We start from the raw sequence: 26,801 nt of genomic DNA on the forward strand, positions 1-26,801 counted from the left end.
TTGCAAATCAAATTTGGTAACCACTACAGTCATAATTCAGGCAAGAAATAGCAATTACTGCTAAAATTGGTGGTGAAAATGGGGTGAGAGAATTTTTGTAGTCTTGAACAAAATATTTATTAATTATGAAGCAGAAAAGGCCAGCATTCACTGTCCTAAGTGATTGATCTGACCCTGCCAATAGTGGAATGAGCTGACATTGTGCACCACGCAACAGGATGCATGAGTGGAGCACGGCATTAATGGAGTAAGCCGGCATTGTGCACCATGCAACAGGATGAGTGAGTGGAGCATGGCATTGCTTTGCTGATACTCCGGCTGGAGGTGCATAACTTCAGTCAAATCACGAGGAAACACCAGACAGACCCAAACTGAAGGGCAGTCTGCAAAATAACTCACCTGTAATCTCCAAAAAACCCGGCACGCCATGAAAGCCAAGGACATACTGGAAGGGATGGAGAGGTGGCAGGGACTAAGGCAGCATGGCGATGGCTGCTGCCGTGGTCCAGCACCACCTTGGCTAAAAGGATGTTATTGGGACACTAGTGAAACTCATCGGTAGACAAGGGGTATCTGGGTGCTTTGTATTATTCTTATAGCTTTTCTGTAAGTTTGATACTGTCTGAAAGCATAAACAGGAGGAACAAGGAAAACTAAAATGGAGAAGTTCCAGGGTGTTTACATGAGCTCTGAAGTGAGTCCTTGGGGGGGGCGCAGCAGAGCCCCGGCCACTCCCACCCGGGAGTCGCTGGGGGGAAGAGCAAGTGCCCAGGGAGGCGGGGGAGAACGGGAGGTCGTGGGCATGCGGTGGGCCCTCAGCATAGCCGGATGTGGGACAGCATCGTATGCATTTGAGGTCACGGGCACGCGATGGGCCCTTAGCATAGCCAGATGTGGGACTGCATGGTGTGTGTTTGTATGTTTGTGAGGCAAGTCACATCTTTTAGGAGCACTTGTCATGTTGGGCAGCTGGGCCTTTTGCAAAGAGAAATGTAAGAATAACCAACACCTTCCTCAGCACCCATCACGACCACCCTGCCCCATAGACACGGGTCTGAGCCGCAGTGCATGGTCAAGGGCACAGAGGAGTGGGCAGCACTGGCCGTGGGGACTGGAGAAGCCAGCCTGGTGGGGCTTGAATATGGCACGGCCAGGCAGCAATGCTATGTGGGCCTTGCTGGGGGCAGCATCCGAGGCTCGGCGCACCTGTAGCTTTTGAAGGCCATGCCCTCCTTCTGGGTCTCTTGTCTTCACCCCTCAGGAGGTCTTCCCCGGCCTCATTTTTAACATCACAGCCTCTGCCCCTCTGACCTGACACTGCTCCCTCTGCTGCTTGTTCTCTCTTAGTGCTTAACTCGTGTGTTGCTGGGCTCTGTTCCCCTCCTTCTCTGTTGTATGCCCAGGACAGGGGTTGGCAGTGGCAGATCCCGAAGACGTGGATGACCACACGGGTGAACGAAGGCCCATGTCCTTCAGAAGGCCCCAGGCATTGGACACCAAAGGCCCTGAGACGTACTCAGTTCGGTCTGCATCTGTTGATGGTAAATATTGCAGGACTGATGGCCACTGACTGCCTGTAGTGATGTGTGAGGACCGTGAAGGCAATGGTGATTCACAGGCAGGTCAGTCCCATGTAGGTGTTAGTTGTAAATTCATAGTTACATAACTTAATAAATTTACTTACAAATTCATTATTTATAAACAAATCAGAGACTCTGACAGCTGAGCTGGCACTCCTCGTTGATGTGAAAGTTGACAAGCGAGGCAGCATCCATACTTGTGGGTAGACGGCAGAGGACTCAGTGAGGGTTCGTCGCCCTCTTCCGCGGTAGGAGAGGCCGGCGGGGCTCCTCATGAAGGCTCCCTGGGCGTGCACCACGGCACTGTATTCTGCCTGAGGGCGTGGGCCAGGCACTCTCCGGCTGCGGCCGCATGGGGTTAGTGGCCTGCAGTGTTGCCTGCTCACTCATCTGTACACCTGTGCACTGCACACTGATTGACTGAATATTTGATTGTTAAACAGCACCAGCAGTTTTTTGGGTTTTGTTTTACAAAATGTTTCTTGAACCCTTGGCTTGTCCCTGCTGTGCTTTTCTTTGATATGTTGAAATGCAACAAGAATGCCCAAATAGTTTGCTTATGCCAGATGTTTCGCATCATGAAGAGAATATGGATTTGCAATGTGTGCAAGTATTCTTTTTTCCCCAAAAAGCTATTTTTGGTTGCATCTTCCACGATAACATGGGGTTCCAAGGCCAGGGTGTGTTTCCTCTGCAGGACGAGCGTGTGACTCTGGTGACCGCAGAGCCCCCCCGAGGCCCACGGGTTCTGTGATCTCAGAAAGTGGTTAGAGCCGCATTCTCTTGACCAGAGAAACGCGTGGGCACTGCCAGCTGCAGCCTCCCCAGTCTCCGCTGGCTCAGAGGAAATGCATTTTTTTGTGGTTCATTTTGCGCTGTAAGAAGTGTGAAATCTCTAAAGCTCTCTGGTGCTTTCTGAAAAATCTGGAAATTCTTGCTATAGGAAATTCAACAACTTGATGCAGTATATGTCTTAGGGGTGCCCCCAGTTTTATAAATATCGTGTCTGTGTGAAATGAGTGTGTTTATTTATACTCCTGATGCTTTTCTTGCTGAGGGGAATTTGGGCCTTTGAAGGGCATTTTAACCCCTCTGCCCCACAAGTTGTCACTAAGGATTTTGGAAGGACACTCGCCCACCCAGCACTCACTTGCTGGAACCCCTTCTCACGTGCTGCTTCTCTCTGCCCTCAGTGAGCACCTCGAATGCATTCCCTCACACTCCGTTAAATATACACCCACCCATGTGTCAAAAGCAGCAAGGCACAATCATCCGCTTCTCACACTCTTCCTCACACCCTCTCTCTTCCTGGGCATTCTGTCTTAACCCCCCAGCCTGGTGCATGCTGTTTTCTGGGATGCCTGAGGGCTCTCCGGGACCCTCACAGTCCTGGTTCCCTCCCGCCCACAGCCTGACGGGGCAGCTTTGTCCCACAGGGTGGACTTGCCTGCTTTGCAAGACTGGGGCGCATGCTCCTTGCAGGTGAATAGACCCACATCTAGGCAAGCATACAGCACAGCCCGACTCAGGAGCTGAGGCCTCCCACTGCACGAGCCTGGGCCCCCTGGCTCCCTGGGCTCCCTCTGTGGGCACTTGCTTTGCTCTGAGTGTTTGTCACCTGCCTGAGTGCTCCTGATGCCTCCTGGGCCACTGGGGAGAGCTGTGCTTGTCCCACGCTCTGGCACAGAGTGTCCGTCCCAAGTGCTTCCTCTAAACCTTTCTTGTACAGAAGCTGGGACAGAATTCTGTGCATCCCAGTGCAGAACACACCTGTTCAGAAAGTAAGTGGGTGGTACAAATACAATTTGTAGCCATCAAGAATCGCTAAATGACATTTTCTTCCAGAATGTACATATTACATTTCATCTTCAAAAGGCCAAATGGTTTTGTCATCCAGTTCTTGAGAAGTGAAGGAAGGGAGAGTTTGAATATTTGAAAGCCTTGAGGCTGTGGTCCCCTCATTTGACGTAAAACTTGCAAAGGCATTTGTAGAAACGGTTGGGGTGTGGGAGCAGGGGTCAGAGGTGCCCTCCTGGGAATGTCTTGGCTCTGAGAGCACTGCCCTGTCCTCCCGGGGCCTCGCTGGTGCCCCGTCCTCCTGGGTCCTCACTGGTGCCCTGTCCTCCTGGGCCCTCGCTGGAAGCCCTGCTCATTTACTTCCCTTGTTACGGTTGTGCTGCATTTCCTGGATCCACAGTCAGGTCAGGCAATTCTGGCGAAAGCAGGCGTCGGGGAAGCGTTGGGTGGACGTCCCAGGCTTCTCAGAGCATCCCATCCAACTCCTCCATCCAACTTCTGGATGGGAGAGTGTCTTAAGGGTCTTCAGGAGGGAGCCTGAGCTGGGAGCAGGGGCAAGTGAAATCAGGTTCAAGGGAAATTTTCATCAAGGTCATCCGCCACCCCCAGGACCCTCAGAGTCTCACAGTGGGTGTAGCCCCAGGCAGGTGAGTGTAGCCCCAGGCAGGTGGTGGTGCCCAGGGGACAGCCCCCAGGAAGGTGCAGGTGATGGGGGTGGGGTGGACAGCCCATGGGAAGGTGGGGTGATAGGGGACAGGCCATGGGAGGGTGGGAGTGATGGAGGGACAGGCCATGGGAAGGTGGGGGTGATGGGGGGACAGTCCATGGGAGGGTGGGGGTGATGGGGGGACAGTCCATGGGAAGGCACGGGTGATGGGGTTGGGGACAGGTCTTGGGAAGGCACGGCTGACAGTGTGGGGTGGAGGGGCAGCCCATGGGAAAGTGCAGGTGTCCGTGGGGGGAGGGGGACACGGAAAAGTACGGGTACATTCCCATCATGCTTGTCCGACCTCCCTGGGTGGCTGGAGGAGGAAGTGATCCAGAGGAGGCCTGCCTTGGAAGCACCAGAGCACAGAGGCTGGGCCTGGTGCGGAGCTCTCGGCTGACCTCAGGCCCGGCTTTGCGGGGCATGTCAGTTAGGGCTCTGCAGTAAAACACAACCGACCGGAGACAGATATGGGGAGGCTTATCATGAGCAGGTGGCTCAGACAACTACAAGCTGCAGACCCAGGAGAGCTGAGGTGTAGTTCAGTCCAAGCCCAGAGGCCTGAGGGCCACGGGTGCTGGTGTAAATTCCCGCCCGTGGCCGGAGAGGGGGAGATGGGCTAATCCAGCTCAAGCTATGAGTCAGGAAAAAGGGGTGACTCCTCCTGTCTAGTTTCTCCAGCCCCCCCACGGACTGCCCAGCCACACTGGGGAGGACTGCTGGCTTCACCTAGCCCATGGATTCAAATAGGACCCCCATCTGGAAACACCTCCCAACACTGCAGGCAGGATTATTTAATCAGAGCACCTGGTGCTGCAGGTGGTTGACGTGTGACGTCGGTCAGCACACTGGGCCTGTGTCCTCATTAGCTCGAGGGCCGGCTGTGACTGCCAACAGCAGCTGCCTGTCTGAGTCGGGGTTTCAGCCCAGCCCTGCTCTAGGCTTTCTGAGGGAGTCTCTGGGGCTCTGAAGTAATGGGCTAGCAGGTGGTGGGAATCCTGCGTCCCATTCCCTAGGCAGTTGCAGCAGGGGCTGGCAGGCTGCCTCATGCATGAGTAAGCCCTTGTGTGTCCCACAGTAGGACGGAGCATCTGGGCCCACCTGTCCTGGGCTGACCTGTCCTGGACTCACAGTCCAGAACTGTGGAACCGACTCCAGTGGTCACTGTTGAAGCCCTCTGTGGTGAAATGCTCCCAGGAGCTGCAGATTGCCAGGTAGCTTTACTTAGGACGATTCCCTAGAGGGAGTCCTAAACCGAGTCAGCCTGGGGGCCGCCTGCTCCTCTCTCCCTTACGCCCCTGTCTGTGGAGTTCTGTCCCTTCAAATGAGGATGCTTAGGGTCGATGTGCCTGTTAAGGACTGGGTGAAAACGATGGAGAAGAAAGGGATCCCGGGCCTTCCTCTCATTTGGCCGCTTTCACCACTCAGGCCCTGCTGAGGGCTCTGCGGAGAGGCAGGGCAGTCCTGCCACTAGGGACCTTCATGAAGCAGCCAGGTTCCTTACCACCTTCTCCAGCCCTCACAGGAAGGAAGCGGCAGGGTTTCTGCTGGTTGAGCTCCTCCTCCAGCCTTCCTGGATAGGAAGCAGTGGTGCTGCTCAGCACACAGCCCCTCAGGGCCTTCCCTCCTCCCCCAGGGCTGGGGTGGGCTGGAGGGGGGGGCCACCCCTGCTGATCCGTCCTTTGGCTTCTGGGCCCAGCTCCTCTGACTGCACAGAGGGGATTGTGGAGCTGTGGGCTGGGGCCTCACGGAGGCGTGTCCTTCTTCCCAGTCAAGGTGCTGGGATCCTGACTGTCACCTGCCCCAAATCCAGCCTGGGCCCTGTCCACCCTGGGATCGGTCACAGGAAGCCTGAGAACCAGGTCCAGGCTGCGGTTTGGGTGAAGGACAAAGGGACGTCTCTGCCCGCTTTGCCTTTTCTGCTTCTTCTGTTTCTTCATCTCTCCTTCTTTTCAGCTCCCCTTGGGCCCAGCTCCCTATCCAGCACTGAAGACCTGAAATGGACCTTACTCAGCCCTGCACACAGCAGGAAAGTTCAGCCTCAGTCGCTGCACAGGGCTGGGGTGCGTGATCTCCAACAGCAGGGCTGACCTCCCGCCCTCCATCTGCACCGCCTCCCCCGCCCCTACCGGGGAATTGGCTTCAGGGGACTGGGAGCAATGTGGCTTCGTTTCTGGGCATGACAGCATCACCCAGACGCAGAGCTGGACCCGCCTTCTGGCTCCTTCTTCATCAGGGACAGTGGGTCAGACTGAGTCACAGGTCCAAGTGCCTGTGGTGGGGACCAGATGGGGTGGCCTTGGGTTCCCGGTGACACCTTGCTCTGAGTCTTCTCTGCATGATGAAACAGAGGGCCCTGAGCAGGACCCCATGGGAAGCCTGAGCCTCCAAGGGAGCCACTCTGCTCGAGCCCTTGCTGTGGGCACAGGGTCACCCGAGGCCTCAGTGCTGACTTCACATTCTCCTTATTCCAGATGAGCCTCTTCTTGGTTGCAGTGAACTCTGCAACCGTGGGCGGAGGGCTGGCAATGGCCCTGAGAATCTCTAACTTGGCTGAGGTTCTGCACGGTAGGCAGAGTGCTGGCAGGACAGAGGGTGCCCAGGCTACAGATCCGGGTTCAGGCCCAGCCGTGTGGCCTGTTCACCTCTGAGAAGGCGGCCCTGCCCAGCGGCCCTGGCCCTGCCCGCGCCGGCTCAGTCTCATCTGACAGGCAGCCCTCCAGCTTCTCACTGCCCGCAGGGCGGGCCCTGGGAGTGGTCCTGGCAGGGCCCCTCTCTGCAGACCCTGCAGGACCAGCAGGCCGGGCGGTGGCTGGGAGGCAGAGGACAGGTTGGCCTTTGCGGTCTTGGGTGCACAGAGCTCCTCCCGCCCTGGCCCTGTGGCCCCCTCCTGCTGGCCCAGCTGTGCCTTGTGAGGGCCACGGTGATGGCCCATCCTTCTCACCAGCCCCCAGGAACGACACCGCTCTCCCAGCTCCCTTCCTCCCCAAGCCGTCACCACGGGCATCTGCGGTGGCGTGGGCTGGGGGGAGTCTCTCCCTACATCACAGAGAAGGAGACTGGGGCTGGAGAGGTGGGGGATGGGGGTTTCCTCCCTGGGCGGACCCTCAGGTGGGACCCCCAGGTGCAGGGAGGGCGGGGTGACCTGCGGAGGCCGCGGCCGGGTCCGCCCGCCTCGTGTGCACCTGGAGCGCCCGCGCGGACCCGGAGCCCCTTCCCCGCCACCGCGCCTGCCTCTCCCGGCGCCCTGGGGCTCCTGGCGCTGCCCCGGGCGGGCGGGGGCGGGAGGGGCGGCTGCTCGCACGCGAGGCCTGGCGGGGCCGCTCATCGCGTGACGGCGCCCGGCGGCTGCGGGGAAGTGGGGGGAAGTGGGGGGAAGTGGGCGGGCGCCCGCGGGGGGCACGCGATGCTGGGAGGGGCGCGCCCCGCCCCGCACCTAGGAGTTTCTCGGGGGAAAAGGCTGGGGCTGCCGGTTTGCATTGCTGGTGGGGCGGGGTCGGCTCTGCTGCGGGAGCGACCCCTGCAATGGGGTTTGGCTGCACAGGCCGCCTGGGTGGTCGGAGTCTGTGCGCGGGTGACAGAGGCCTGCGCCCCCAGCCGCGCCGCCCCAGCCCCTGGACCTCGGGGGGAGCGCCCAGGGCCAGCACGGGGGTCTCGCGGGGCGACCCCAGCAGCGCCTGTGTGGGGCCGCTTCTGCCCGGGTCTCTCCCCGGGCTCGGGGTCATCAGCTGGGACATCCGGGGTGCCTCTTGCACTGGCGTCTCCTGGGTCTGCACTTGGGAGAAAGATCTTGATTTTCATTGTTAAACGCCTTCAGCTTTCTGAACATGCATGTTGTATGAACTGTGGAGTCTCTGGCTGAACCTGGAGGGCAGGAGGCTAAGATGCTGGGGTTTCCAGGTGGGAAGAGGCCGCCCCTACCCCAGGGATGCCCCCACCTCGGCGGACTGTTCATGCTTCCCCGGAATAGTCCTGCTTTGTGGCAGAAGAAAAGGGGCTTTTCTTGTTACATTTAGTGCAGTGAACAAAAATCCAGTTTTTACCAGCTATGGGAGTTCAGGGAGAAGTGAGGGCTCAGAGACCAGGGAAGGAGGGGGACAGAGAGACCAAGTCCCAAGGCCGCCCCATGCCACTGTCTCCTGGCTCCTGGCTGCCTCACCGCCTCACTCAGGCCCTTGCCCCCGAAGGACACCTTAGCTTGTCAGCATCCTGCAGCTGGCACCTCAGATTCTGAATTAGTGGCTCCCAGCATGGTCTTTCTGGTGGAGGGTGGGGTGGTAGCCCAACGCAGCAGCCGGTTCCGGGGTCCTGGCCTGATGGGGAGCAGGTTAACCCAGCGTCTGAACTCCACCTGTGCTCACCACGGCCTGGGGACACCACAGACACTGGTCCTGGAGGCCCAGGGACTGCAGGGTGAGGAGGGCTCAGAGGAAAGTGTGAACCACTTTGACTAGCGGGTGGATGCCTTCATGGAAGTCCAGGAGGATTACCAGGAGCAGGAGACAGTGGCCCAGGATGAAGTTCAGGGCACAACATTTCAGAGCACTCTCAGGTGACACAATGCCACTGGGGCTGGAGAGTGGAAGTCCAACCCACCCTGAGTGAGACATTAAGCTTTTATTCAAGTAGTTACTCTATTTCTTAAAATATCCACCAGCCATACGTCGTTTTGGGACTGTGATGGGCTACAAATAGACACACATACACTTTTCGATGAGGCTGTGCCCCTCAAACTTGATTTTCTGTCTGGTTCGGGCTCTTCCTGAGCAGTGGGGTGGAGGCAGCCAGGAGTCTAAGCCTGGCCCAGTGGGGAGTCAGGGTGGTGGAGGGGCTGCTTTGGAAGCGGCTGTGTCTCCCTAAGCCATGGAAGTGGGCGGATCCGGTGAAGAATGGCTGCCTGGGCTGTGCCATGCCGGGGACCAGCCTGCCCTTGAACAGGAGCCCTGGCACAGCATGCCCACCACGAAGGATGGCGTGCTGGCCTTTAGGTGCCATCTCAAGGTCAGAACCCGTGGCAAGGTCGCATCTTCCTGAGCAGATACCACCTGGGGCTTCAGCTGAGGATCCGGGAGACATGGGAGCGGCAGGTGCCCCCTGGTCTCGCTGGGGTGTGCTTTGGTCCACGCACTGGGGCCAGCTGCTTGCCGGGACACCCTTGCCCCTCAGTCCTCTCAGAAGCTGGGGAAGGGCATCCCTCCCGTGTCTCCAGAGGACACTGAGTGGGCAGTGGGCACCTGCACTGGGTTCAGAACTCAGCCCTCAGCCAGCTGGGAGGTGAACATGTCATCTGTCCCCTTCTGCACCCGAAAATGGAGAATGCACCATCCTCAAGAGTGGGGGTGTCCTTGGGGGCTGTGTGCAGTCACCAGGAAGGGGTGGGACTGGTGGCTGTGCTGGACCTGCCTTTTCCTGCCCTACAGTGCTCTGCAGCCCCTGGGGGCGTGGGGCCTGGTCTGCTCCTCAGGGAGGGGGCTGTGGGGTTCCAGGAGGGAGAGGTGATGCGGGTGTGCAGGGCACAGAAGAACCGCGTGGATGCAGGGGGCCTCGGCCCAGCCCTTAAAGGGGTGCAGCCCAACAGTGCCGTGGGTCTCATGGGGCTGCAGGGACCCCCTGGGTGGCTTCAGGGGGATCTAGCAGGAAGCTGGACTTTGTCCCAAGACTGGGTGTGGAGTCTGGGGGGTTAGGCAGGAGGGGATAGAGAGCAGTTTCTGCGGAACAGAGTGGGGATGGGGGCGTCCTCAGGTCATTCTCTGCCTCCATGTCCTGGTGTCCCCTGCCCCTCCTGGCTGACCTGGGACCTGTGTATTGGCTCCTCCTGGTCCACCTTGGACCCTCAGGACTGTGCTGTGGAATGCTGCGTGGCCTGCTGAATGCTGCGTGGCCTGCAGAGGGGTCAGTGCAGCCCAGGTCAGCTGTCAGGCAAGAACTGTGGGGTGAACGTGGGGAAGCACAAGAAAGACGTAAATGAAGAAGAGTGGCCAGGCCGGGGGTTGGGGGTGCCTAACGTGTCTGTTCTTCTCTGACAGTCGTGCAGGAGCAGAGCTCACGGCAGCCGGCGGCCGGTGCCCCCTCGCCCAGAGACAGTCGTCCTCTTGCAGGGTCTGCCGTGCTGGAGGGAAGGCTGCTGCTGGAGGTGAGTGCCACCCTTGGTACCTCAAACGCTTGACACTTGGTACTCTGTGTCACGCATGTTCAGACCCTCAGCCAGGAGGCCCTTACGTTGTGATCTTTATAACTATCAGGACAAGTAGGCTCCAAAATGGGTTGAAGGGTGTCCCTGGGTTGGAGTCAGCCTCGGGTGTGAGCCTCGTGGGCTGGGACAGGGAAGGCAGCCGGAGAGTTCTCGGCCCTGTGTGCTGCGTCAGAAAATCATCCTCATTCTGCACCGTCTGCTTTTGCTTGTCAATGAGATAACCTTGTACAAAATTAAGCCTTTTTTCCCCCTAAAATGAAGGATATGGTAAAGTCTGCATTAGGCTTCCCTGGTGCGGTTTCAATCTCGGGGTGGCCTGTGTGACACCCTGGAAGCTCTGGGCCTGGGCAGGAAGCTCCGTGATGAGGGGCTTTTCACCCCATCTCCCCCATCCCCCCGACTCTGAAGTGCTGGGTTTTCCTTTGCTGTGACGCGGGGACTGTTACTCCTCTGGGAGGGGAGACTGTGGACCATTTTCCTAAACAACATAAGATGGTGGCGTGGAGCCTTCGGGGTGAATCCATTCGCCGTTTTGAAGATAAAGGGGGTTGCTGCCTCCACCAGTGGCTGGAGAGACATAGGCCCTGGGTGGTCCCAGGATAGGGCTGGGTGGGCTTGCAGGGAGGAGGTGGGGACAACATGGCACTTCCTGGGTAACAGGGTGGGCTCCAGCCAGAACTCGGGACCCCTGGGTGGGGCAGGAGGGCACCAGCCAACCCGCTCCAGATGAGGGTACTGGGTCCGGGATGGCAGGCTGCCCCACAGCCAGCAGCCTCTGGTCTCCCGCGGAGCTCTGCACCCCGGTGCGTGGGAGAGGCTGCTCGACCCCCGCCACAGATCCTCCTGTGTGTCTCCAGGTGAGTTCACAACCCCCAGCTCGCTCTGCCCCACCCTGCTAGTGAATGGGTCCTAGCTCCTGGGGCCTGGGAAGCCTGGAGCCTAGGGGAGGGAGACCTGGGCCTGGTTCCCTGCTGCTGGACTTCCCGTCCTGCTCCCAGCAGCGTGGGATATTTTGGAGCTATCCTCAGGGCGGCCTCTCCAAGAAGGCTTTGGAAGAGGCACGGAGGGTCGGGGTCAGGGTCTGCTCCTGGGTCTCCGCCCGTCTGCTCCTGGCACTGTGGCCCTCCTGCTGCCCGGCCTGACTCCCCTGCCTGGCCAGAGCGCTGGTCACACTCACTCTGTTTCGGGGGAGGTTGAGTAGTTCCTGAAGTCTCAGTCCACCGCATCTGGTTCATGTCCTCTGGCCCACAGAAGTTTCTGGAAGTTTTCTTAGATTGCATCTGGCAGGTTATACGGCGAGGGTTCCTCACTGCATTGCTAGGGCAGTGAAAGGGATTATATGCTCTTTTTGAAGCTTAAAAGCATTCAAACAGGGCAAAATAAGCAAAGCAAGCAACAACAACAGCAAATCCCAGCTTTTAATTCTAATCTTCAATCTCTTCACAATAAACTGAAAAAAGGGGACGTTTATGGCAGGGCACCCTAAATCCGTAAACAGCCTTGAGCCGGCACAGGCTTCAGAGTGCCTGTGGCCATGATCTGTTGATTTAAGATGAGGAAGTTAAGGATTGGAGCCGCCAGGTGCCCTTTGGGGCTGAGCCGGACCCAGCATTTCTATTTATTTATTTATTTATTTGAGATGCTCCACACGTTCAGAGAAACTTTAGTAATGATTTAGAAATGACTCCTGAGAGTGTAGTCTGGACCCGGCGTTTCTTTGTCCTGAGTTCACTGGCTTGTCCTCCAAGCCCCCGCCTTCTCCAGGGAAGCCAAGACAGATGGGCCGCAGCCTGTGGCTTCCCCTGGTGCACATCTTGGTGCAGGTGCTAACAGTGGGAGGATGGAGGAATGGGGAGAGGTGGGAGACTGGCGAGGGAAACAAGGGGGAGGGATCCAAAGAGACGTGAGCACCCAGAACAGGCCCCGAAATCCCTGTACGATACGAGTCAGAGATTTTCATTCTATTTTTTAGGTGGGCTACAGGGCTATTGGGTTTAGCAGGACTCACTAGTGCCACGGATGTGGTCTGTCTCAGGCTAGGATGCTGTCACTGACTGCTTAACTTCAGCTAGAATTCAAGTGTATGGTTATTGCAGGGGACATTTTGTAACACTTATTTAAAAATTTACGTACACTAAAGTTCATTCTTTTCAGCATTCAGTGGGATGTGACTGCCACTGTCATGAAGATTCGGAGCCATCCCATCCCTAAACATTTCTCCTCTGCTGCTGTTTTCAGTCACAGCCCCTTGCCCCTGGCCACGGCTGATGTGTGCTCTGTCCCTGCAGCTCTCCCATGCCTTTCTGTGGATGTCCTGCACACGGAGTCACACGCATGGCCTTTGGAGGTCAGCTTCACTCAGCACAGTGCTGTTGAGATTTGCCCACGGTGCTGCGGGTCACCAGCTGGTTTCTTGTTATTGCTGCAGGTTAGGGCTCGGGCTCATCCACGGTGCTGTGGGCCGCTGGTTTGCTTCTCGTTATTGATGAGGTATGGATCGACTCCATGTGTCATTCAACTTTTGAGGGATATTTGGGTTGTTTTTAGGTTTTGGTGTTTATGAATAGAGCTGCAGTAGACGTTCACATACAGGTGTTTCTGTGAGCGCAGGTCTCCGTTTCATGAATAGTAAGCATGTTTTAACTCGTATCCCCAGCAGTGAATGAGTGTTTCAGTTGCTCAGCATCTTTGGTTTTGCACTTGGTGTTACTTTTTTCAAAGCCATTTTAATACTGGAATCTTGTTAGGGCTTTAGTTTGGATTTCCCTGTGACTAACAATGCTGTGTATCTTTTCATGTGCTTATTTGCATCCATGTGTCCTCTTTGGTAAATGGTCTTTCAGATCTTTTGCACATTAAGAAAACCAGGTTATTTGCTTGTTTTCTATACAGTTTAGAGAGCTCTTTATATATTCTGGAAAAATGTCCTTTCTCGTATGTATGATTTATAAATATTTTCTCCTAGTCTGTGACTTGTCTTTTTATTCTCTTGACAGGATATTACAGCTAGTGAAAGTATTCCATTTTGATTAAGTTTAATTTATCAATTTCTCTTTTTGTAGATTGATTTTGTTGCCACATCTCATTACCTAACCTAAGGTTACAAAGATTTTTATGCTTTATTCTAAAGTTGTATAGTTTCATGTGTTACATTATGGTCTATGATCCACTTTTTGTAACTTTGGTATAAGATGTGTGAAGTAGGGGTCAAGATTTATTGTTTTTGCATGTGACTGTCCAGATGTCTCAGCACTATGTATTAGAAAGACTATCCTTTCCATACTGAACAGCCTTTATACCTTTGTGAAAATCAATTGGCTGTATTTTGTGGATCTGTTTCTGGACTCTGTATTCTGTTCTATGTATCTGTATTTTAAATCTTTCAGTAATGCCACATTATCTTACCTACTGTAGCTTTAAAATAAGTCTTGATATCAAATAGTGTGAATCTTTCAATTTTGTTCTTGCTCAGAATTGTTCTGGCTATTCTAGTTCCTTTGTTTTTCCATACAAATTTTAGAATTAGCTTATTGACTGATATTTACAAAAAATCCCTGCTGGGATTTTGATTGAGATTGTGATATATCAGTAAATCAATTTGGGGAGCATTGGCATTTGAACAATACTGACTCTCCCAATCCATGAACATGGTATGTGTCTCTATTTAGGTTTTCTTTAATTAAGTTCATCAGTGTTTTGTAGTTTTCAGCATACATATCCTGCATATTTATGTTAGAGTCATGTTTAAGTTTTATATTTTTGTTCTTATTGTAAATAAGACTTTTTTTTTAATTTCAATTTTTAGTTCATTCCTAGTGTATAGAAGTACAATTTATTTTTCTAGGTTGACTTTGTATCCTATGACCTTGCTAAACTCATTAGTAGTCCTTGGAACTTTTTAAAATAGATTCCATGGGATTTTTTAAAACATAGATTTTATTAGGAGTCTCCAGAAAGACAAAACCAATAGGTTATATGTGAGGGGCCTTATTAAAGGAATAGGCTTACAAGATCACAGAGACAGACAAGTTTCACAATAGGCTGTCTGCAAGCTGGAGAACCAGAGAAGCTGGTAGTGTGGCTCAGTCCAAGTCTGGAAGCCCCAGAACTAGAGAAGCTGATGATGCAGCCCTTAGTTCAAGGTCAAAGGCCTGAGAACCCCCAGGAGGCCAGTGGTGCAAGTCCTGGAGTCTAAGAGCTGAAGAGCCTGGATTCTGATGCCCAAGGGCAAGAGGAGAAAAAGGCATCATTCCCTGGAAGGGAGAGAAAGAGAGAACAGAAGGCAAATTCTCCTCTCCTTGTGCCTGTTTTTCCCAACTGGGCCTCCCTGGAGGGGAGCCCGGAGGTCCAGTGGGGTTGTGGGGTTGTCGAAGGCAAGGATGAGGGAGGGGGGCTAGCTGGGGCTGGACAGTGAGCCGAGGCTCCAGCAGATGCAGCTGAAGGAACAAACTTTAAGGGAAGAGGCTCTGAACCAGCAGCATCCACAGTGCATGAGTCCACATAAAGCCCTGAAAACCAGAGAGATCACTGGGAAGTGGCACAGTGGCCACCGGTGCCTGAGTGACTCGGATCACGTTCTCAAAGTGAATCAACGACACCAGCATCAAGCCACATTCAACGTGAGGGAGCCACGTGTTGCGTAGCGGGAGTCCCCGCGTGTGCATGCAGGTGGACGTGCTTCAGAAGCTGCTGAACAGGCGAGGAGTCCTTAGCCACCCAGGCCCCCCATTCTGTGGAAGAGCTCGAGGGGCTCTTCCTCAGCCCTGCAGAGGTGGCAGATGGGCAACCTGGACACCGAGCCTGGGCCCTTCCCCCAGACCAGCGTCAGAGCACTGGGCGGCTCCACCACAAGGCTTCTGGGGGGTCTGGCGGCCCAGAGAAGGGACCGGGGCACAGATATGGAGGCCCCCAGGACACACAGCACAGGCTCACTCTGGCACCCGCGCCAGCATTGCTGGGTTCTTAAGGAAGGAGGCCACCATGAAAGACAGGAGTGAGCCAACCTGAGAAGGTGAGCTGGAGGGAGCAAAGATGCACGGAGTGAAGAAAAGACAGAGGCCGGAAAGGAAAGGAAAAGAAAAGAAAAGAAAAGAAAGAACAGAGACACATGGAATGAAGATAGGACAGAGGCCGGAAAGGACAGAGATGCGTGGAACGCAGACAGAACAGAGACAGGACAGGACAGGACAGGACAGGAAAGACAGAGGCCAGAAAGGACAGAGACAGGCGGAATGAAGAAAAGACAGAGGCCGGAAGGGACAGAGACATGCAGAATGAAGAAAAAACAGGGAAAGGAAAGGAGAGGAGAGGGGAGGGGAGGCAGAGGCTGGAAAGGAAAGGAAAGGAAAGGGCGGAATGAAGAAAAGACAGAGGCTGGAAAGGATGGAGACGCGTGGAATGAAGAAAAGACAGAGGCCCGGCATCTGTGGCACAACGCGGGGACTGCAGTCAAGAGTAACTTAATCGTACGTTTAAAAATAAGGAAGAATGTAATTGGATTGCTTGTAACACAAAGAGTAAGTGCTGCGGGATGGACACCCCATTCTCCATGATGTGACTGTCATGCGTCACATGCCTGTATCAAAATGTCTCAGGCATGCCATAAATATATACACCTACTATGTACACACAAGCATTAAAATAAAAAAATTTTCTTAAAAAGAGAGACAAAGACAGCTGACATCAGGATCTTCGGAGACCAGTGAAAGCACAGCACTGGCCACATGCAAATCAGTCACTGCAGAAAGAAAATTCAGACATGAGAATGGCTCAACAGTTAAAAGCGTGAGAGCAAAAGCCGTAACAACCCCAGAGATGGGTTTGACATTAAAGCTGAAGAGGTCTTTCCATGAGTAAAGGAAAAAGAGGAGGAAATAATAAAGTCAGGAAAATGAGCAGAGCCCGAGAGACGCCGGGGGTCAGAGCTCCAGGAAGATCGGAGGCGAGGCAGTCATCGAGGGGGAGGCTGAGCTGGCTTCCCAGAGCCGAGGGCATGAGTTTCCGGGTTGGAAGTTCCTGCTGGGACCTCTGTGAGATTCCACCCTCGGGGACAAGGAGAAGATCCTAAATGCTCCCAGAGAGGAGGGGCGGGTTTCATGGAAAGGATCCAGAGACCTGGACGCAGGAGGCCGGGAGGAAACGCACACGCGCCTTCCAACCTGGAGTTCACGCACACCCAGGGGCGGCGTCTGAGATTTTCTTCTTTCAGGTTGTTTCTTGGGAAGTCCCTGGAGGCTTCTCCACCAGAACCGGCCACAGAAGGGGTTGGGGTGGGGATGGGAGCCCCTCCAGGAGGCGGTGGGAGAGATGGGACCCACCACCCCACGCAGAACATCCTCAGACAGAGAGGGGAGAGGCCCCAGAGAGGCTGAGATGGACAGGAACCAGGGCAGAGAAGGTGCATTCAGTTGAGAGGCTTGTGAGCTACGTCAGTGGTGTGAGTGAGTGAGCACCTGGGAAAACGAAGTCAGCAAAGATGCAGCAACTCCAGGCCCACAGAGCTGCTCAGGCAGAGTGGGGGATTCACAGGCCATGCACACCCGGGTGACAGGAGCTCTGCAGGGGGAGCTGAGGCGGTCACGACACAGCCAGATTAGGAAGGTGGGGCCAGAGCGTGCACGGGCGCAGGGCAAGGCGGGCGCAGGGCAAGGTGGGTGCAGGGCGAGGCTGGCCCAGAGTGTGCATGGGCACAGGGTGAGGCAGGGCCAGAGGGTGCACGGCTGCAGGGTGAGGCAGGGCCAGAGCGTTCACGGGCGCAGGGAGAGGTGGGCGCAGGGCGAGGCGGGTGCAGGGCAAGGCGGGCGCAGGGCGAGGTGGGCGCAGGGCGAGGTGGGCACAGGGCGAGGCGGGTGCAGGGCAAGGCGGGTGCAGGGCGAGGCCAGCCCAGAGCCTGCATGAGCACAGGGTGAGGCAGGGCCAGAGGGTGCACAGGTGCAGGGCAAGGCAGCGCCAGAGGGTTCACGGGTATGGGGCGAGGCAGGTGCAGGGCAAGTGGGCGCAGGGTGAGGCAGGGCCAGAGCATGCATGGACACAGGGTGAGGCAGGGCCAGAGTGTGCACGGGCGCAGGGCGAGGCGGGCTCAGGGCAAGGTGGGAACAGGGCAAGGTGGGAGCAGGGTGAAGTGGGCGCAGGGCAAGGCGGGTGCAGGGCGAGGTGGGTGCAGATGCAGCAGGTGCAGACGCGGCGTCCACAGCCAGGCCTAAAGACGGTGTCTGAAGCTGGGAAAACCCAGCAATGACTTGTTACATAAGCATGTGACTTAGCAAGACAGAGGAAAATGCCCAAACCGCCAGTGAGAAGGACTCAAAGCAGCCGCTCAAAGCAGCAGGAAGTTATGTGGTAGGGAGGCTGGTTTTAGGGACAACGGCTGGGTTTCGGTGGAGGTTTGCATGCCGTGTGACTCTTCAGACCTGGCACAGTTCACGTCGACTCTCCTTGCCCATTGCGTTCGTTTCGTCAGACCTTACAGTGGTTACCCCAGGCTTACTTTGGTTCCTGGCTGCTTGGACTGTCTCCCCCATCCCTTCATTTTCAGCGTTTCCTTCTTGGTGTAGGTGTCTCTTGCAGGCGGCGGGTCAAGGGATCTCCCCCAACACCAAGCACCTTCTTTCACTGCGTCCACCTACTTCTTGTGATTCTTTAGGAGCTGATTTCTGTCATCCTGTTTTGCATTTTCCATTTACTGCATGTCCTTTGGTTTCTTTTTTTCTCCCCCTAACCCTCTGTTAGACAAATTGAGCTTTCTTGAACTAAAGGTACACATTCTGCTTTTGTTCTCATGGGGATGCCTTTGAAATGAGAGCTCTGAAATGAGAATCAGGTTGATTTGCTACTTCTCAGGCTCTTCTATTGTGATGTTCCTGCAGCAGGGCCTGTGCTGGCACAGACACGCCCTCTGGCCCTCCCCGCGTTGGCAGCGTGTTAACTGTGTCTGAAGCTTAATCCCAATGTCACAGATTCTTGTCTTTGCACCTAATGTTAGGTGTCGTCTGCAGCCTGGGGCACCCAATCACGTCACTCACTAACCGATCGTTCCTCCTCCTGAGTGTTCCTCCAGTGGTCCGCTGTAGGCCTCACTGTGAAACCTTCTGGATGCCCTCGCAAGTGGGAGAATGCTGCTGTGTCTTCGTGTGTGGACGGTAGCGGGCTGCATGTGGAGCTCCAGGCTGAAGCCTGTCCTGGTGTCTACAGGACCACGTGGCCTTGCTGCTGAGCCTGGTGGGTCTGGATCTGCTCTTTTCTTGCTCTCCTGGGAGCTGTTGCAATGGTTTGTTTATTAATTTATTTATTTTTATTTTTTATTTTTTGAGATGGAGTCTCACTCTGTTGCCCAGGCTGGAGTGCAGTGGCGCGATCTTGGCTCACTGCAAGGTCTGCCTCCCAAGTTCAGGTGATTCTCCTGCCTCAGCCTCCCAAGTAGCTGGGATTATAGGTGCGTGCACAACCACGCCCGGCTAATTTTTGTGTTTTTAGTAGAAATGGAGTTTCACCATGTTGGCCAGGCTGGTCTCCAACTCCTGACCTTAAGTGATCCACCTCCCAAAGTGCTGGGATGACAGGCGTGAGCCGCTGTGCCCGGCCTGTTTTCTTTCTGGTGGTCGACAGTTTTGCGGCGACGTGTCCTCTGGTTTTCCTGCTGGGGGCTCTGTGAGCTCTTCGCAGCCGAGGTCTCTCATGTTCGGTTCTGGACGTTCTGTGTCTGTCGCTGCACTGGTGGTGTCCCTCTCCATTCTTGGTTTTATCTTCTGGACCTGCTGTTACCCAGGCAGGGTCCTTCTGCAGCCACCCTCCCGGCTCTGGGTTTCTTGCTGGCTCCATCTGGGTGGCAGGAGGGAGGCCCTGCAAGGAGCCTCCAGGCTGCAGCTTTGTGCTCAGCCTCATTCCTGCTTTTCTCTGCCCCAGGGTATCTCCTTTCCTGCCTGTGTGCTGGAACCCTCTTGTCTTTGCCTGTTGCTTGGCTCCATTTTCCTGGCTGTGGCTCCTGCGCTCCGGTCCCTGTGGGCGCAGGCTCCGATTGGGCCTGTGTGGGGTTGGGCAGGGCTGGCCCTGGTTGCATGGAGGGCAGAGGGGAGGGCAGGCGGGCAGGGCTGGTTCCTGGGTGAGGAGTTTACCTCTGAAGGGAGCACCGTGGGAGGGAGCACTTTTGCCCCGAGTCCTCCCCAGCCTGGAGGTTTGCACAAGAGGAGGAGGGTGGGTGCTGGAGCGGGTGGTGTGACTGTGTCAACCTCTCGTGTCTCCAGATCTTGCCCCTCAGGGCCCTGCTGCAGCCTCCTGCTGTCACCCCCTCAGGCAGGGCTGTCCCAAGGCATCTTGGGAGGGCAGAGGCAGAACAGGAAAGTGATTTCTCCCACCTGTGTTTTGACTGCGACCCCCAAGCCCCTGCCCTGGGCTGTGGCTCCCAATCTCCTCCACACCCTAACCCCAGATAGCCCAAGACCTGGGGTTCCCTCGGCTTTTCTGTCCTCAAGTCCCCCTCCTGCCAGGTGGCTGACACTGGCTGCCCTGCATCCCCATTCCCTGAATGACACTGGTGTGGAATGCAGGCAGAAGCGGTCTGGGAGACACGAGCTCTGGTGGTGGGATGCAGTTGGCCGAACACCAGGCTGAGCAGGGTCCGAAAATTAGGGGAATAAAAGTCCCAGGAGAGGACGAGGTGGCAAACAGGAAGGGCAGCTGACTCACCAGCCCAGAGCAGGGGAATCTCACCAGTTCCCTGAAACGGAGCTTCTCAGCTTCGGGGCTGGACGAGCGGCTTCCCAGAGGCCACTGCAGGCCAGGTCATCAGAGGCGCCTGCTCCAGCTTCCACCCTGCCCTGTGCCCAATGGCAGCCGAGCAGGGCTTCACAAAAACAGCTGTGAGAACAGCCTTGCGTGTCTGGAAGTCCCAAGCCGCTCGGCAGACGGTCACTGGGCCGCGCTGCTGCTCTGGTGTGGTTTCTGAAAAAGCATCCGCAAATTCCTGAGAAGTCCCCAGGAACCAAAGTGTCCAGCATTTGAAATTTAACAAGTGGGGAGATGCACCTCCGCTGCAGGCTGCTGTCCTAAAGAAAGGCCTAGAAGCCCTTCTGGCTAGGGCTGCGCACATGTTCCTGTGAGGGACACTTTGGGAGAGGATTGAGTGAGGGGGACAGGAAGTGAAGCAAAAGGGACGAGGGTCCCCTTCCTCCAGCTTCCTCCACGCAGTGATGCAGCCTGGCTCTAAGGGGCCCCTGGTATGAGGATTAGGAGGCCATGGGTCGTCCAGAAACTCAGGCCAGAAGCGAAGGTATAAAACACCAGATGATAACACAGGACCACAACTCAGAGGGCTCTGTGAGCACAAAGCCGGGGCACAGGGGAAACCAGCCCAGGAGGGTAAGAGAGGGATGGGGCAGCGGGGCCCTGCAGCTCAGGAGCTGGGGAGTCCCAGCCCGCATGACAAGGCGGCAACCCAGACAGAGGGGCCCCGGGCCTCTGGGCCTGGCACCCCATCCTCAGGGGAGGCATGGGGGCTGAAGGGGATGGCCGTGCGGGGACAGCAGGCTGGGAGGGGGCATCCCACACCCACCTCTGTCCCTGACTTTAGAAGTGATGGGGGTGGAGAACTGAGCCCCGCATGCCATGGCTGGGGTCTGCGTGTCTGGAGGTACTGAGGCGGGTGGCCCCAGCCTCACCCTGGCACCCGCCGGCGACTGTGGAGAGAGCTCCCTGACGCCCGAGCCTGCTCCTGGCTCTGTTCTGGGCACTGTCCCACAAGCCCCACAGAACACACTTGGCCTCATCTCCTGGCCTGGCATTTTCTGCTGCTTCCTCGGCCTTTCTGCTGAGAGAAATCCACGTTTTACCGTCTGTTGTCGCTGCTGGGCCTGATGTTCCAAAACTCCTTGGAAGTGGCTTTCATTTCAGGAGTTCATGAGATGTATTTGATAAACAAAGGTATAGCCAGAGGTTTCACCAGGGAGGAAGTGTGCCGGCCCTGCCACTGGCCTGAGAGTGGGCACAGTGGGAGGGTAGCCCAGCTCCCCTTGCACCCACCTGCCCACCCTCTCCCCGACCCCCACCCGCCTCTCCCACCCATCCACAGCCCAGGCCAGTTCTGGGAGGCTGGGGACCCCTGCCCAGCTGGGTCAGAGTGCCCGGCTCCTTGCCCCCCTCGGAGGCTGCTGCAGGTGTCCGGGGCGCACATCGGCCTCTCTGTGACTTTCACATCCCCAGGACTCTCCACCGTTTACCCCTGACTGTCCACGTTAGCCCCCAACTGTCCACGTTAGCCCCCGACTGTCCGCGTTAGCCCCCGACTGCACGTTAGCCCCTGACCGTCCGTGACCGTCCGTGTTTGCCCCTGACCATCTGTGTTAGCCCCTGACTGTCCGCGTTAGCCCCTGTCTGCGTTAGCCCCTGACTGTCCGCGTTAGCCCCTGACCGTCCACGTTAGCCCCTGACCGTCCACGTTAGCCCCTGACCGTCCATGTTAGCCCCTGACCGTCCATGTTAGCCCCGACTGTCTGCGTTAGCCCCTGACTGTCCACGTTAGCCCCTGACTGTCCAGTTAGCCCCTGACCATCTATGGTCACTGAGCCAGGTACACAGAGTTCTAGTCAGTGGTGTTCACTTGGCCCCTGCTCTGCCCTCGGCTCAGCTGGGCTTGGACCTTTGCATCCCGGGCTCTGCCCAGCAGGCGACTTCAGCACAGGTGAGGGTCCTGGGCGTCCCTGGTGGAGGGAGTGTGTTTGTGCCAGCCTGGGTTTCAGGTGCCATGCGCTGTGAGCGGGGGTCGCACCCGCTTGGCTGTTACTCCGTTTTAAGCTGCCGACACTAGGAGGAGGCAGTGCCGTCATCACCGATGGGCTCATTTGAGAAGGGCTGGGGCTTGCAGGGCCTTCTGCGCCCAGGCCTGGGTCCTGCAGGCTCCAGAGGCTGTGAGTGGCCCTCAGTGAACTGTGGGTCTGTGTGTGGCCCTGGCTTCAGCAGCCGCCCCAGTCTGTTCTGGGTGGATTTTCCCCACCCAAGGTCACTGGTGCACTCAGAACCCCCCCTGCCAACCTGCTCAGCACCACCGTGGCATACCTTGTTCCTCCCGAGGACCAAGCAGCCGCAGCTCCCACTCAATGCCCACCTCTCGGCCTCACGGCAGCTGTCTTGCCATTGGTTTCCTACCAGGTGGTTCTTATCCCCATGCCACCTTCCTTGTCTGCTCTGAGGCAGCCAGGTCAGCACGGAGCCCCCTCAGGCTCTCCTGGGTGTGGAGCCGCAGTTGCAGGGGGATGGCCCAGGCCAACTCTGGCCCCAAGGTCTCCGAGGCTGGGGCTGGCGGCGCAGGACACACCCAGGGCATAGGGTCCCAGGCTTAGGGAGCAGCAGGGACGGCTCCCGACCACCAGGACCCCGGCAGGATGGGCCTGGAGCTTCCGCAGGGAGATTCACTGTGGGAACGTCAGCTGCGTTTGTTTATGGGTTGTGACTCTGCTTCTGGTGAAGTAAGTTTCACACTCGGTCGGGTGTTTGCATTCAGAAAGCGGATCCCAGTTTTAAAAACCTAAGTTTTGTTCTCTAGAAAATGACATCAGCTTTGGACATCAGATTGCCTGTCCAGCACAGCCGTTTGCCCTCCAGTCACAGTGACAGCAGGTGCTGCCCTGATCACTGGAGGGTGCCTGGTGCTGCTGCTCACCGTGCCCTCACAGACGCTCACTGCTGCCGTTCCGTCTTCCACAGGAGGAAACCAAGGCCCAGAGAGGTGAATTAACTGGCTAAGGGCCCACAGCAAAGGCGAGGGCAGAGGCACCGTCGGCACAGGCTGGTCTCCCTCAGGCAGAAGGGGGCCCAGGACACTGGGTTAATCGAGCGGGGCTGCGGTGGGCGTCAGGAGGGACTGCCCGGGGGCCGCGGTCTGCCTGCTCTCCCAGGGCCCCGGGGCTTCAGTCGGCCTCCCGCTCTGTGGCCGTCCGGCCATCCACCAGCTGCATTCTCAAGAACTGTTTTCAAACGCTGGAGCTGCTCAGTGGAAGAGTCAAGGCTGCGTTTACTGTTTGTGGGATCTATAAACAGCCAGTTATTCAGCTCCCCAAGCCAGAGCGCTGCCTCGCACGCACGCAAGCCCCATGGAGCGGCCCCTGCGAGTGATCTGGCTCCAGGAGGCCGGGCCAGCTGCCCTGACGCCCGCCCGGTGCCCGCTCGCGTGACTAGCGGTGGTGTTGTGGCTCCGTAACCGTGGCAACGGCTCTCAGGGGAGCACAGCGCTCCCAACTTCCCTTTACTCCAAGGAGGGGCAGCCGGGGGGCTGTGGAGGGTTGTTCCTTTTTCCCTCATTTTCCCTCTGCCATGACCTTGACAAAAATAATCTTTGAAGTACTTGCCGGCTATTTTTTTCTGCCCTGGAACTGGAAGAGATCAGGATATTTAAAGGGTTTGACAGAGGAAGTCCCGGCTTTCTCAGAACATTTGCCCCGTTCCCTGTGGTGCCTGGGGAAGATCGAGGCTCCGGCCCTCACCTGCCCTGGCCTCACCTGCCCCGTTGTTCTTGCGAAGTGGCAGGTGTGCCATTCGCTGATGTTCAGTAACAGCACATAGATGTGATCTTTTTCCCCTTAAAAAAAGTGCAGCCTTAACCTTAGAGCCAAATCCTTTTTTCCATTTGGAAAAGTGATCTCATTTTCAAAGGACCATGTTAAAAAAAAAAAAAAAAAAAAAAAAAAAAAAAACTTTTGTAGGATTAGAAAGGCAGAAAGAGAGAAAACAAACAGACTCTCGAGATGCATATTTGAAAGATGGGCCCACATGTGTAAAAGTATTTGGCGTGACAGTGCTGGACCAGAAGTCAATCTGATATTGAATCCATATGACACAGCAAACAGCATTTTATGTTCTTTCAAAAAAATTCTGCCTTGTGAGTTAAAATTAAGGTTGCTTTTGGTTGTGACTAATCTCATAAAATCTTTTTTAAGAAGACATTTTATATACTCAAGCCTTGAAAATGTCTTTGGTCTTTGAACTATTATTAGTAGGACATCATCAGTATGTGGCAACCGCTGAACTGGGAAAGCTGTGGCAGGAGCTGGCGGGCACAGACCCTTTGCGGCAGTGCCAGGAGGGCTGGGGGCTGAGGACCCGAGGCCCTGTGCACCCCCTCCAGCTTGTGCAGGCCGAGAGCGAGGCCCCTCAGTGTCACCACTGCCCGGCTCAGAGCAGGCGGTTGACGGGAACTTCGTTCCCTTTCAGCAGACACCCCCCAGGCCACATGACCCCGGCTGCTTCACGTTCTCACCTGTTTTCTAATGACCCCTTGGTGCACCCCATGTCATCTCACCCTGTCTCTGCCTAAATCCCAGGGGAGGGAGGGGCTGCAGGGGTCTGAGGGGCGGGTGCCAGCCTGAGGGGCCAGCCTGAGGCACAGTGGTGGTGTGGGTCCCCCAGTTCCGGACACAGCTGCTGACCCCCAAGATGGGAGCCACCATAGAGAAAGGGTGTGGACGCCATGGGTGCCAGCTCTGGGCCACGCTTTCTGGGTTGCCCAGTGTCTGTATCACCACATGGGAAGGGTGTGGGATTGGCCCATGGTCCCTCCATGGCCACAAAGTCCCTGAGCTCCATTGGCACCAGCCCAGGGCCTGTATCTTGCTGAGCACAGGCAGGGACGATCCTGGGCCCTCGTGGATACTGCCCACGGTCATCTCCAGGCAGGACAAGAACTCTAGGAGTTCCAAGGTGAAGCTGTGAAGCCAGCACAGGCAGGTGCAGTGGCAAAACGCAGGTCAAGTGTGCCTGGCACCATCGTTCCACAGGATGCCAGCTCTGCGGGACACAGAGTGTGATTTAACCCTCACCACAGCCTCTGAGTCACCTTTTATCCCAGGTGGGGATTGCAAGGAAGAGCGAAGTGTCGTGAAGTGATTTCAACCTTAGGTACCTTCCTTCTGGAAATGCAGCCACAGCAGCAGTGTTCCCAGCCAAAGCAAGGTGGCAACCAAGCCTCCGCTGACAGGTGGGCGGGTTGGCAAGATATGGTGTCTACCTACAGAGGGTAGTATTCAGCCTTAAAAACGGTGGGGCAGTGAAAGAGAAATACACAGACAGGACTACACCAAACTGAAAAACTTCTACCCAGCAAAGGAAACCATCAACAGAATGAAGAGGCAGCCTACGGAATGGGAGGACGCATTTGCCAACCATACATCTGACAGGCGGGAAAGACCCCAAATACATAAGGAACCCAGCCAACTCAAGAGCAAGAAAACAACCCGATTAAAAACCAGGCAAAGGACCTGATAGATGCTTCTCCAAAGGAGACACAAAATGGCCGGCTTGTACGTGGAAAGGTGCTCGGCATCACCAGGCACGGGGAAGTGCAAATGGAAAACGTCAGCAAGCTCATCTCGCACCATCAGGACGGCTGTTTCAAAGAGATGAAGGCAGTCGTTGGTGAGGGTGTGGAGAGAAGGGGACTCTCGTGCACTGTTGGCAGGAATGTAAATTAGTGTAGAGTGATGGAAGGTTGCATGGAGCTTCCTTGAAAAATTAAAAATGGAACTTCCAGGTGACCCAGCAGTGCCTCTGCTGAGCATTTACCCAAAGGAGCTGAAATCAGAATCAGAGACACCCGTGCCCCCGTGCTTGTCGAAGCAGTGGCCACAGTAGCCAGGACGTGGAGACAGCGTGCACGTCCACCAGTGAATGCACAGGTAAAGAAAATGTTCTGTATCTACACTGTGGAATACTATTTAACCAGAAAAAGAAGGGAATCCTGGTATTTGCAAACCATGGATGAACCTGGAGGACATGGTGCTGAGTGAAGTAAGTCATGAACAGACAGTTCTGCGTGATCTCACTTGTATGTGGAATCTAAAAAAGTGGAACTCATAGAAACAGAGAGTTGATAGTTACCAGGGGCAGGGGGTGGGGTCGGGAGGGGGCTAAAAAAGGAAGGAAGGAAATGGACAGGCGCTGTGGCTCGGATCCACCTAGAGGACGCTGCGGAGTGAAACAAAGTCAAAGCCTGCTGGATTCGGCTCAGATGAGGTCCGCAGCGGAGGCAAATTCACAGCGGCAGAAAGCGGGTGGGATGCACGGGGCTGGGGAGGGGAGAGGGGGCACGTGTTTAATGTGGACAGTTTGGATTTGGGAGGGTGGGAGCGTTCTGAAGGTAGATGGTCATGATGGTTGCACAACGATGTGAATATGCTTAAGGCCACTGAGCTCAAAAGGATTGAAATTTAACCACTTAGGTCAGGCACGGGGGCTGATGCCTGGAATCCCAGCACTGTGGGAGGCCAAGGCGGGTGGATCACCTGAGGTCAGGAGTTTGAGACCAGCCTGGCCAACGTGGCGAAACCCTGTCACTACAAAAAATGCAAAAATTAGCTGGGTGTGATGGCGCAGTGCAAACCTGTAATCCCAGCTACTCGGGAAGCTGAGGCAGGAGAATTGCTTGAACCTGGGAGGGGGAGGTTGCAGTGAGCCAAGATCGCACCACTGCACTCCAGCCTGGGTGACAGAATGAGACTCTGCCTCAAAAAAAAAAAGAAAAAAGTACCACTTAACCACTTAAAAT

The 26,801-nt window shown here is 55.9% G+C and overlaps 1 protein-coding gene across 1 annotated transcript in view; it reads left to right on the forward strand.

Moving 5' to 3' along the window:
• Positions 1-26,801, forward strand: part of AHRR (aryl hydrocarbon receptor repressor) — a 79,737-nt gene that overhangs the window by 18,812 nt on the left and 34,124 nt on the right. The window contains exon 3 of the mRNA XM_017868357.1: positions 10,110-10,216. Within this exon, the coding sequence (XP_017723846.1) occupies positions 10,110-10,216 (107 nt within the window). The remainder of the gene's footprint in view (positions 1-10,109; positions 10,217-26,801) is intronic.

The sequence above is a fragment of the Rhinopithecus bieti genome, unplaced genomic scaffold (assembly GCF_001698545.2).
Source record: "Rhinopithecus bieti isolate Rb0 unplaced genomic scaffold, ASM169854v2 scaffold_2453, whole genome shotgun sequence".
In the NCBI taxonomy this organism is placed as follows: Eukaryota; Metazoa; Chordata; class Mammalia; order Primates; family Cercopithecidae; genus Rhinopithecus; species Rhinopithecus bieti.